This window comes from Salmo salar, chromosome 12 (assembly GCF_965601325.2).
Source record: "Salmo salar chromosome 12, fSalSal1, whole genome shotgun sequence".
In the NCBI taxonomy this organism is placed as follows: Eukaryota; Metazoa; Chordata; class Actinopteri; order Salmoniformes; family Salmonidae; genus Salmo; species Salmo salar.
In genome coordinates this window covers 22,266,760-22,280,402 of record NC_138302.1, presented here as the reverse complement: position 1 = coordinate 22,280,402, position 13,643 = coordinate 22,266,760, and the positions used below count along the sequence as shown (strand labels likewise).

Here is a 13,643-nt window from a genome sequence, read left to right as displayed (position 1 = left end):
GCTACATATACCACCCCTGCCCTCCGTATAGGTAGGTCCAGAGAGAGAGAGGGGGGGGGGGCCTACATATACCACCCCTGCCCTCCATATAGGTAGGTCCAGAGAGAGAGAGGGGGGGCCTACATATACCACCCCTGCCCCCCGTATAGGTAGGTCCAGAGAGAGAGAGAGGGGGGGCCTACATATACCACCCCTGCCCTCCGTATAGGTAGGTGCAGAGAGAGAGGGGGGGGGCCTACATATACCACCCCTGCCCTCCGTATAGGTAGGTCCAGAGAGAGAGAGGAGGGGCCTACATATACCACCCCTGCCCTCCGTATAGGTAGGTCCAGAGAGAGAGGGAGGGGGGGGCCTACATATACCACCCCTGCCCTCCATATAGGTAGGTCCAGAGAGAGAGAGGGGGGGCCTACATATACCACCCCTGCCCTCCGTATAGGTAGGTCCAGAGAGAGAGAGGGGGGGCCTACATATACCACCCCTGCCCTCCGTATAGGTAGGTGCAGAGAGAGAGAGGAGGGGCCTACATATACCACCCCTGCCCTCCATATAGGTAGGTCCAGAGAGAGAGGGGGGCTACATATACCACCCCTGCCCTCCGTATAGGTAGGTCCAGAGAGGGGGGGGCTACATATACCACCCCTGCCCTCCGTATAGGTAGGTCCAGAGAGATAGAGGGGGGGCCTACATATACCACCCCTGTCCTCCGTATAGGTAGGTCCAGAGAGAGAGAGGGGGGGGGGGGGGGGTCCTACATATACCACCCCTGCCCTCCGTATAGGTAGGTCCAGAGAGAGAGGGGTGGGGGGGCCTACATATACCACCCCTGCCCACCGTATAGGTAGGTCCAGAGAGAGAGGGGGGGCCTACATATACCACCCCTGCCCTCCGTATAGGTAGGTCCAGAGAGAGAGAGGGGGGGGGGGGGGGGGGGCTACATATACCACCCCTGCCCTGCGTATAGGTAGGTCCAGAGAGAGAGGGGTGGGGGGGCCTACATATACCACCCCTGCCCACCGTATAGGTAGGTCCAGAGAGAGAGGGGGGGCCTACATATACCACCCCTGCCCTCCGTATAGGTAGGTCCAGAGAGAGAGAGGGGGGGGGGGGGGGGGGAGCCTACATATACCACCCCTGCCCTCCGTATAGGTAGGTCCAGAGAGAGAGGGGGGGGCTACATATACCACCCCTGCCCTCCATATAGGTAGGTCCAGAGAGAGAGAGGGGGGGCCTACATATACCACCCCTGCCCTCCGTATGGGGGGCCTACAGAGAGAGAGGGGGGGGCTACATATACCACCCCTGCCCTCCGTATAGGTAGGTCCAGAGAGAGGGGGGGGCTACATATACCACCACTGCCCTCCGTATAGGTAGGTCCAGAGAGAGGGGGGGGCCTACATATACCACCCCTGCCCTCCATATAGGTAGGTCCAGAGAGAGAGAGGGGGGGCCTACATATACCACCCCTGCCCTCCGTATAGGTAGGTCCAGAGAGAGGGGGGGGCCTACATAAACCACCCCTGCCCTCCATATAGGTAGGTCCAGAGAGAGAGAGGGGGGGCCTACATATACCACCCCTGCCCTCCGTATAGGTAGGTCCAGAGAGAGAGGGGGGGGGGGGGCTACATATACCACCCCTGTCCTCCGTATAGGTAGGTCCAGAGAGAGGGGGGGGCTACATATACCACCCCTGCCCTCCGTATAGGTAGGTCCTGAGAGAGAGGGGGGGGGCTACATATACCACCCCTGCCCTCCGTATAGGTAGGTCCAGAGAGAGAGGGGGGGGGGGGCTACATATACCACCCCTGCCCTCCGTATAGGTAGGTCCAGAGAGAGAGGGGGGGCCTACATATACCACCCCTGCCCTCCGTATAGGTAGGTCCAGAGAGGGGGGGGGGCCTACATATACCACCCCTGCCCTCCGTATAGGTAGGTCCAGAGAGAGAGAGGGGGGGCCTACATATACCACCCCTGCCCTCCGTATAGGTAGGTCCAGAGAGAGAGGGGGGTTCTACATATACCACCCCTGCCCTCCGTATAGGTAGGTCCAGAGAGAGAGGGGGGGGGGCCTACATATACCACCCCTGCCCTCCGTATAGGTAGGTCCAGAGAGAGAGGTGGGGGCCTACATATACCACCCCTGCCCTCCATATAGGTAGGTCCAGAGAGAGAGGTGGGGGCCTACATATACCACCCCTGCCCTCCGTATAGGTAGGTCCAGAGAGAGAGAGGGGGGCCTACATATACCACCCCTGCCCTCCGTATAGGTAGGTCCAGAGAGAGAGGGGGGGCCTACATATACCACCCCTGCCCTCCGTATAGGTAGGTCCAGAGAGGGGGGGCTACATCTACCACCCCTGCCCTCCGTATAGGTAGGTCCAGAGAGAGAGGGGCCTACATATACCACCCCTGCCGTCCGTATAGGTAGGTCCAGAGAGGGGGGGCTACATATACCACCCCTGCCCTCCGTATAGGTAGGTCCAGAGAGGGGGGGGGTCCTACATATACCACCCCTGCCCTCTGTATAGGTAGGTCCAGAGAGAGCGGGGGGCCTACATATACCACCCCTGCCCTCTGTATAGGTAGGTCCAGAGAGAGGGGGGGGGACCTACATCAGAGTGGTGTACCTACATCAGAGGGGTGTTTATCTACCCAGAAGCCCCAGTGCCTCAGTGCCTTCTGTTTTCAGAGTCACATCTACCCTTCCCAGCTTGCCCCTCACCATCCCCCTCGCCCCCTCCTGTGGTTGATCAACATCAAACACACTACGCCTTAAAGAGTCCTAGTCGCTGTCTGTGAGCAGGTAGCAGTTGGGAGCAAGGCAGTAGGGACTGGGCTTTGCTTAGTTGGTTGGAACAGTGAGTAAAGCGCAGGAAGAGAGGGGAATGGAAACTACTTTTGGGGATCTCCTTCGCCCAGTTTCACACAGTGTAGTGAGATACTGTAATTGCAGGGGCGAAAAGGCAATGATTTGTTTACTTCTCAGGTGTCTCTAGAGATAGATAGCTAGATAGATAGAATCTACACTATATAATAGGCACGCTAAGGCAGTTAGTCAGTTATATCATATAATATGATATAAATTTATAAAATCACATGAAAAAATATAGGCCTAGGGTTTGAGTTTCTGTATGGTTTGTTATCTGGCATGGGCATTTGTAATGTCTTCCCTTCTTCCCTTAACCTCCATTACAGACCACCTACCATTCATCATGAATCTGCCGCTGAAAACTACTTGCACTTGACACTGTGGGTGTCCACTTATCAGGCAGGAAACTGATTACTCCATTTCGGCTCAACAACACCAACATGCTTGTCCAGAATTGTAACTGCGGATCCAAAATGGCCGACATCGACACACAACACTGCCGTTGAATTAAAGCATGTTGTGTGGATTGTGAGCTCCAACCATTATAAAATGAATGACCATTTTAAGGGGTTTATTTTGTTTATAAAAAAAAAAATAATCCAGAAGATTTGTGAAAAGGAGGATTTACGAAGTTTCTAGTTTACTCTCAATCATTCATCCATCCTACGTTCCTATCCATTTATTTGTTGTCTTTCCTTTCTATTTCTGATGTGACTTCTTGATCGACTCATCCGTTTGTCTCTCGTTCTCTCTATCATTTTTTCCTCCTCTTTGAGACAACAGACGTCCTCCGAAAGCCAATCCAACCCCATTCACTCAATCAATCAACTGTTGTGCGTTTGTGAAATGATGTAAATGATTGGTGTGTGAGGCTAGTGTGTGTTGAAACAGAAATAAGGGCTCTCCTAACAAACTAAAGGGGTTTCATGTGCAGGTACAGTAGTGCTGACAAAAGTCATCTGTATGTATCTCAAACCATACAGTGGTGTGGTCTCCCCTTGTACAGCACTAGGTGTGTGCATGCGTGTGTGTTGGGGTCAAAGGGTTAGAGGTCAAAGGTCAGGGTGAGAGCGGGGGGGGGGCACGTTCCGCTGAGGTGAAACGTTCTGGAAAAGAACAGATAGAAATGTAATGAATAGAGCTGACACGACACCCTTTTCTGTCAGTCTGACAAGCATATCCGTTCTACTTGATGCATTTCTATCTGAATGTTTTCTGTAACATTTGCACCCTCCTGAACAGACCCCGGTTAGAAGTAGTGTCACAAGTCACATTATTTCACAAATGGCACTGGAACGTTCTTGGATCATTTTCTAGCTCCGCCTTCTTCCGCTTGCCAATACAGCCTTCATTATGATGTCATCAGCTGCCATTTTCTCATTGACCTCCACCTGCATCCCCCAGCTCATTTTGGAGTGGAGGGTCACCAACCTCATCAGGGATGGGTTTACTGGCATGACAGTGAGACATTCCCCTGTGTGTTGTGTTCGTGTGTGTTTGCTACGTTTGTGTGTGTGTGTGTGTGTGTGTGTGTGTGTGTGTGTGTGTGTGTGTGTGTGTGTGTGTGTGTGTGTGTGTGTGTGTGTGTGTGTGTGTGTGTGTGTGAGAGTGAGAGTGAGAGAGTGTGTGCGTGCGTGCATGTGTGAGAGCGTGCGTGCGTGTGAGTGAGTGCGTGCGTGCGTGCGTGAGTGCGTGTGTTCACACCTCATCTACAGTAAGTTATCTTCAGTGCCTTACACTGTACAGTAGGAACCAAATCTCCTTTGTAGATAGACAACACACACAGCACTGAATAACGCTTTCATAATGTTTCCATAACGTTTTCTCTCCAACTGTACTCTTCTCTCCATCCAGTATTGCCTCACCTCACCTACCATCCTATTCCTTCTCTCTCTGTGATCGACAAGTAAGGTCTGGAGGGAGGGCATGGGTGAATGAATAGGTGATCGTTGTGTTGGATCTGTCATCCTTCTCTTTCTCTCTCTGTACATTTGCTCTGTAAACTCTTCTTGTGTACATCTTCCATAAACTTTCTGAAACAATCAGACCATGTCCATCTATTTTCTCTTTTATCGCCGCTCAATTTATTTTTCAACATTTACATTTCAATCATTTAGTAGATGCTCTAATCCAGAGCGACATAGTGTCTACAACATCACTCCCACTCTTCAATTGTGCTTGAAGTCTCACTCAAGTAATGTCCATGTACATGTTATACCATACATGAACACAAGGTGGTGCACTCGTGCTTTTAACAGAGTGTACATTGGTCGACATAACGTAACATTCAAAGGCCTATGTGTATGTTGTCATTACATTGCTTTCGCAGGTGAACGGGTGAGTATCGTGTGTGTATGTGCGCATGTGCATGTTTGGAGGCTTCAGTGAGTGTGTGTGTGTGTGCGTGTGCGTGCGTGTGTGTGTGTGTGTGTGTGCGTGTGCGTGCGTGTGTGTGTGTGCGTGCGTGTGTGTGTGTGTGTGTGTGTATCTTTACGTGACAACACACACACAGCGACAACACCAAGATTCTTGACGACCGTGGGTTGATTCCCTAGATATGTGTGGAGCGTCTTCTACTGTCACAATGGAAACCCTCAAGGCCCGTCACTCTTCATTCCATAAAGTCTCCCAACCATCACATTATAATATCACAATACCATCAATTTGTCCCATAGACACTGATATGAGATCCGTTTTCAGTGTTAACCTCCTTATGGTGAAGCATAGGAGTGAGGTGGGGTGAATCTACAGTAGAAACCATACCATATCAGTCCAGTGCCACAGTAGAGAACCATACAGGACAGGAGTCATTTTAGGAAGCAAGAAGAGAAAATACACTACATACACTACATGGCAATTTAAGGTAAAAAGAGAAGTATTTAAATAACAGATTTGCATGTGCAATGTGCATGCCACTACGTGGGGTTAAATAAGTCAACTTCAGGAATAAAATTAAAAAATAATATAAAGAGAAAAAATAAAGTATATATATATATGTATAAATATATATAGATAGATGTTTTTAAGAGCAATGTGTTCCTTTTTCTTCTATTTTTAAAAACAAAAAACTGGAGAAAAAAACTTGGACAAAAAAAAATAGATAGAAAATCTTTAAAAAGAAGCAGAACTTTGGTGATGTAATCAAAGAATGTTTTTGTTTGCTACTTGCCAGTTATTTCACTAAAGAGGGGGAACTGCGACGGCGGGGCGGTAGACGATTTAACACTTTAAACAAAATGTTGAAACATTACATTACAACAACAAAAATGAAGAAAAGATAAATAAAAGATAAACGTGGAATGAAGGAATACATTTTTCCTTAAAGAAAAACAAAAATCCCTTGATTGAGAGTCTTGAGAGCTGCCTCATGATTCTATTTCTGATTTTACCCGTTTATTCTGGCTATGAAATCTCTTTCTCTCTCTATCTCTCTGCTATTTCTACCAGTGCATTTTGTTACTCCGAACAGAACTCTTCCTAAGGAACCTGAATAAAACCAGAGAGAATGCATTCTACCTACCCTCTGACTCCTTAATGTGTCTGTGTATAGCACACACACACATACACACACACACACACACGCACACGCACACACACAGAGAAAATGTATTCAATCTATCCTCTGTATCCTTCCTTAATCTGCGTATAGAACACACACTGAACGATTTCAACCTATATCCTCTGTTTCCTTCCCTTCTTCCTTGGTTCCTTCTTCTCCTCAAGAAATGAATGGTTTGGTTTATGGGAAGTCCAAAATACACACAAACACACCTATAGAGTATGGTACTTCCTCACATTGTGCAGCACATACACACACCCATTCAGTGAGGCTTCCCCGACCACTTTTTGCTGTGTGACTCCACAACCCCCACCCACCAACACCCTCCCTCTCTTCCTCCTTCCTCTATCCTCACATGTTATTGACATCGTCCCTCCTTTCCTCCCCCTCTCCCTCTATCATCCTGTAATGTCCTTCCTGCTCTCCTGTCCTTTTTCTCCCCCTTTCCAGTCTACCCCCTCCCTTCCTCCTACGTAGGCGCTCGTTGGACAATTACCTCAGTGTACACTCACACACACAGCACAGCACAGCACAGCACAGCACAGCACAGCGGGGGAAGCCATGAGTGATGTCACATAGTCATAGAACATAAAGTATTCACAGCTTTGTCCACTCAATTTTTCTCTCTTATCTTCTAGGTAATTTACTCTCTCTTTCACATACTCGCAATCTCTCCTGTCAATAAATCGATCTCTTCTCCCCCTGCCTCTCTCTCTACCCTCTCTCTCTCTCTCATACTGTACGTGCACACACACATTCAGAATATCTCCCTCTATCAATAAATCTCTCCCTCTCAAATTCAAAATAAAAAAAGGTGCTATCTAGAACCTAAAATGGTTCTTCGGCTGTCCCCATAGGAGAACCCTTTGAAGAACCCTGGTTGGTTCCAGGTAGAAACCTTTTGGGGTTCTAGATAGAACCTTTTTTACTTTGAATATGAGATGGAGAAAGAGAGCGAGATTTCTTGATAGAGGGAGAGATTCTAAATGTGTGTGTGCATGTATATGAGAATGAATGAGAGAGAGAGAGAGAGAGAGAGAGAGAGAGAGAGAGACAGAGGGGGAGAAGATATTTATTGATAGGAGAGACTGCGAGTGAGGATGTGAAGACAGGGTTCTACCTGGAACCAAAAAAGGCTACCCTATGGAGGACAGCCGAATAACCCTTTTGGAACTGTTTTTCTAAGAGGGTGGCATGAACGACACACACACACACACACACACACACACACACACACACACACACACACACACACACACACACACACACACACACACACATCTCCCTTCCCCCTCCCAGTCCCACAGTTCCAGATGTGTTGAGTGTTTCTGCCCTGCAGCAGTCGAGTCTTAAAATACACTCCACCTACGCATTCCACCACTGCGCCCCCCGCCTCTACGCATCACTTCCTGTTTCTCTCACTCTTCCCGCTCTGCTCCTCCCAACTGCCTGCCTCATCTACATCACACATAATCACCACACAAAGAACATATCATATACACACACTCACATGAACTCATACACCCTGCACAGTCACTCACACACACACACAGTCACAGTCAGTCACTGTGCAAACTGTTGGGATTCATACATACTCATAGACTTACTCACATAAACACACATTCTGTCTCTATCTGTCACATATGTGCGCACACTGTCACCACTGTACAAAGAAGACAACACAGTCAGCACGGCAAACACACAAACTCACATACTGTTACTATATCATAGTCATATTAACTCACATACTGTTACTATATCATAGTCATATTAACTCACATACTGTTACTATATCATAGTCACAAACGCACATACTGTTACTATATCATAGTCACATAAACTCACATACTGTTACTATATCATAGTCACATAAACTCACATACTGTTACTATATCATAGTCATATAAACTCACATACTGTTACTATATCATAGTCATATAAACTCACATACTGTTACTATATCATAGTCACAAACTCACATACTGTTACTATATCATAGTCATATTAACTCACATACTGTTACTATATCATAGTCATATTAACTCACATACTGTTACTATATCATAGTCGCATAAACTCACATACTGTTACTATATCATAGTCATATAAACTCACATACTGTTACTATATCATAGTCATATTAACTCACATACTGTTACTATATCATAGTCATATAAACTCACATACTGTTACTATATCATAGTCATATTAACTCACATACTGTTACTATATCATAGTCATATTAACTCACATACTGTTACTATATCATAGTCATATTAACTCACATACTGTTACTATATCATAGTCACATAAACTCACATACTGTTACTATATCATAGTCACATAAACTCACATACTGTTACTATATCATAGTCATATAAACTCACATACTGTTACTATATCATAGTCGCATAAACTCACATACTGTTACTATATCATAGTCATATTAACTCACATACTGTTACTATATCATAGTCACATAAACTCACATACTGTTACTATATCATAGTCATATAAACTCACATACTGTTACTATATCATAGTCATATTAACTCACATACTGTTACTATATCATAGTCATATAAACTCACATACTGTTACTATATCATAGTCGCATAAACTCACATACTGTTACTATATCATAGTCATATAAACTCACATACTGTTACTATATCATAGTCATATTAACTCACATACTGTTACTATATCATAGTCATATTAACTCACATACTGTTACTATATCATAGTCATATAAACTCACATACTGTTACTATATCATAGTCATATAAACTCACATACTGTTACTATATCATAGTCATATAAACTCACATACTGTTACTATATCATAGTCGCATAAACTCACATACTGTTACTATATCATAGTCATATTAACTCACATACTGTTACTATATCATAGTCATATTAACTCACATACTGTTACTATATCATAGTCATATAAACTCACATACTGTTACTATATCATAGTCATATAAACTCACATACTGTTACTATATCATAGTCATATAAACTCACATACTGTTACTATATCATAGTCATATAAACTCACACTGACAGTCATCAGGGTGCTAAGAAGAGGAATGGTGAGTGGTAAAGTAATCATGACACGCACACACACACACACACACACACACACACACACACACACACACACACACGATCCTTATACACTGAGTGTACAAAACATTAAGAACACCTTCCTAATATTGAGTTGCACTCCCTTTTGCCCTCCGAACAGCCTCAATTCGTCAGGGCATGGACTCTACAAGGTGTCAAATGCTTTCCACAGGGATGCTGGCCCATGTTGACTCCAATGCTTCCCACAGTTGTGTCAAGTTGACTGGATGTCCTTTGGGTGCTGGGCCATTCTTGAAAGACACGGGAAACTGTTGAGCGGCAGGTAGCCTAGCGTTTAGAGCGTTGGGCCGGTAACCGAAAGGTCACTGGTTTGAATCCCCAAGACGAATAGGTTAAAAATCTGTCTGTTCCCTTGAGCAAGGCCCCTAACCCTAACTGCTCCTGTAAGTCACTCTGGATAAGAGCATCTGCTAAATTAATAAAATGTTCAGTGTGAAAAACCAAGCTGTGTTGCAGTTCTTGACACACTCCAGCCTGGCACCTACTACCATACCCTGTTCAAAGGCACTTCAATCTCTTGTCTTGCTTGTTCAACCTCTGAATGGCACACATACACAATCCATGTATCAATTGTCTCAAGGCTTGAAAATCCTTCTTCAACCTGTCTCCTCCCCTTCATCTGCACTGATTGAAGTGGATTTAACAAGTGACATCAATAAGGGATCATAGCTTTCACCTGGATTCACCTGGTCAGTCTGTCATGGAAAGAGCAGGTGTTCTTAATGTTTTGTACACTCGGTGTATATCACAGCATGCATAATCTTTTTACATTATCCATGAAAAGAAGGGCAGGGTGGGCGGTGTAATACTGATGCACATCACATCCTGATGCGTACATCATCCCCTCCCTCACCCCAGAGATGAGACCACGCGTCACTGCAGATCTTAATTTAGCCGTCGGCTGGCTGGGAGATAAAACACGTCACTGTCCATGCCTCTCTGTAGTATTACAACTGTACTTCACATCATAGTGTACATCTGAAATGACACCATATTCCCTATATAGTCCAACACATGCTGATGTGTCTACAGTAGGCTTACATATTGTATAAGGATTTCAACCCATCCGTCATGGTAGTAAGGCCTACTGATCTATAGAGATAAATAGGACATAGGCTCTAAAGAGTGCATTTTGTCAATGCACTGCGAGTTAGTTGGTCTTGATGAATGATGATTCAGGGCTGTTGCACAATTTAGAGCCCTTGAGCAAACCAAATGAACAGCTCCAGCTATTTATGTCTTACATAACTCCCATTCAACCTCATGGAACTGTCAATTAAGGTTATGAGAGGAAGTGAATCAGAATTATGTCACAATCCACCGGATATTGGTGTGTGTGTGTGTGTGTGTGTGTGTGTGTGTGTGTGTGTGTGTGTGTGTGTGTGTGTGTGTGTGTGTGTGTGTGTGTGTGTGTGTGTGTGTGTGTGTGTGTGTGTGTGTGTGTGTGTGTGTGTGTGTGGGCAGCTGCTCTACCTACTCTTATTATAACCATTTGAGCCTGAGGAGTACTGCCTAATGCGGACCTGGACCACATATTGGGAAATATCTGTGTGGTTCTGTGTTATCTATCAGCTAACTCTATTTGCCCTAGATAAATGAGACCTGTCTGTGTGCAAGCTTTTCAATACTATTAGATGAGAGAGAAATAGAAAACCAGATCAACAACTAAATACATTTTTAGAATGTTTATTACAACTCTGATAAAGATTTGAGGTCATAGTAAAAAATATATATATATATATATAAAAATAGCTTATTTCACAGTTCATACAACATTTCATGTAGGCTACTTCTCTGTAGTTATTATCACATTTGCATTGTCAGTGCAGTATATTGAACAGGTGAGACTGGTGACATTACTAAACATTGTTTATATGTTACATATGCCATTTGACAATGTGACACTGTATGTTGAACACCATTTCAGTACAGTTTCTGGCACAATCCCATTCATAGTCATTGATCAAAGTCCAGTGGGTGAATGTGTTCCCTCCCCAGCAGAGTGGGTTATTTCCCGGTGTCTCTGTGTGTTGACTGTTGACACGTCAACTTTAAACATATGTTATCAGTGTCGTGCTGTATGAGTCATCCCTCCACGAGCTATGCGTCAGGAACTAACTGCCCTGGAACTTTTCCACTGAAACACTTTTTCTGTCTGAGTTTCACCACTTCCTCAAACTTTCCAAACACAGTCACTGAGATCTGCTCGAGTCTGGTCTCGTTCTAGTTTGTGAATTGCTCTTGTTCTCTCTCTGTTTCTTCTTTCTCTTGTTCTCGTCGAGCCACGGCTGAGACCCAGTTCTAGGATGGAGCCTAACCTGGTCGCCGTGAGGCCGGAGACATCGCACCCTGGCCCCGATAATCCCATTGTCCCGCGGGCTCGCCAATGTAGGTCAACTTCCTCATGACCCGTCCAGTCCTTTAAACCTGGATTTAAACCGGCCTCTCCACCGGTTACCGGAGGTTAAGATCAGTTAGATCATAGCCTACCAACAACAAAGCTCCATTCAGAGCCGTTCTCACAGTTCAGAATGCTGCAATGGCCCGGTTTGAGTTTAGGGACAGGGTGGTGAAAGCGTCCCCGGCGCGGCAGCAGGTCCTTCGGCCGGTTCTAGGCACCCTCTCCTCCCCCAGCTCCAGTGAAAGTCTTGCCCTCTTGCTGGGGAGGAAATCGGGCGCGACGGACGCCTTCCCCCGGCGTTTCCTGGAATGCCTGTCCGGGCTCACAGGGCTCCGGTTCTCTTTGTCCTCTACTGTCTCCTTCCCAATAAATGTCCTGGTCTTGCATGCGCCCTGAGCGGCCTCAGAGTCACTAGACATGGGCTCCTGGATAGTTGGGGTCAGCGGCGACTCAGGCTCTGGCTCGACCTGTGACACCTCCACCTCGACTTGTTCCCCGCTGGCAGTAGTATCCATCGCATTCTCCTCTGGTGTGACCGGGACCAGGTGTGCGGTTCCCAGCTCCTCTCTCTCCTTGGCCAGGCAGGCGGAGTGGTACAGGTCCCGGGCGGAGCGCATGACCACGGAGAGCAGCAGGCTCCGGTGTAGCCTCATACCTCCTCGCTGTGCTCGGGAGGCGTACAGTTTACTAATGGACACTGCCATGATCCGTTTGGCTTCAGCGCTCACGTCCATAGTTCCTCTTATTGGTAGATAACCGTAAATTACGCACTGTTCGGTTAACGCTTGGAACAATAACTCAGAGCGTCAAGCTTTAGAATACTAGTCGATACTATTCATACAATAGTATTCTATCTATAAATGAATTTGTACTTGTGTGTTGAGTTCTTCCCTGGTTTACAACTGTCACCAGCTGGTGTACAACAAGATAATGAGAAGTCCAGAGTAACAGGGCGGTGTTATATTTCCACTCTGACGTAATGAGGTTCGGGCTGCTTCATTCCTCCTTGGTGACAGGATAAACACGCCCTGCCCAGACCTTCCTGCTCAAGCTCAGTTTCCTGCAGTAGATACCATATGGCTGTCTACCTTACAGCATTACATGTATGTAACCTAGGCTACCTCCTATTGTTGTAACCGGTTATAAGTAAGCGTTTCCCGGTATAGTCTACACCTGTTGTTTTCGGCGTGTGTGACAAATAACATTTGATTCGATGTTTTACCTGTGTTGTTGGAAACGCAGAGATCAATATGCTGTTTGGGATTTCAAGAAACTGTAATTCTAGTAAATTCATTGTAATAATAATATACTAGACTACCTGTTGTTTGAAACACAGCTAGCCTATGTCATCACCAATATGCTGCGTGAGACTTCAAGCAACTCAAAAATCAAAGTAAATAACATAACCTGTCAATTCATATAGAATACGATTTTATTGTAGTCAATTTATATGAAGCTGACATAAAATAGAATTGAATAGAATTGAATAGACTTCATTAATTGTTGTCAGACCAGCAACATAAAAACAGATAGTGATCCCACAGTAGAAAACAACACCATGAAATGTCCCTAATAGTCCAAACATATTGCTCTGTTCCCGTTTAGAGGACTATTGTGGTGTTGTTGTTTTCTATCAAACCCTGCAATATGTATCAAGG

At 45.6% G+C, this 13,643-nt stretch overlaps 1 protein-coding gene across 1 annotated transcript; it reads right to left on the bottom strand.

Annotated features, from left to right (window-relative positions):
* Nucleotides 1-11,254: 11,254 nt before the first annotated feature.
* ier2 (immediate early response 2) lies at nucleotides 11,255-12,902 on the bottom strand. Its single transcript, NM_001140121.1, is given in 1 exon segment — nucleotides 11,255-12,902. A coding segment is annotated over 1 exon segment (609 nt). The 5' UTR covers nucleotides 12,720-12,902; the 3' UTR covers nucleotides 11,255-12,110.
* Between the last annotated feature and the right edge of the window lie 741 nt (nucleotides 12,903-13,643).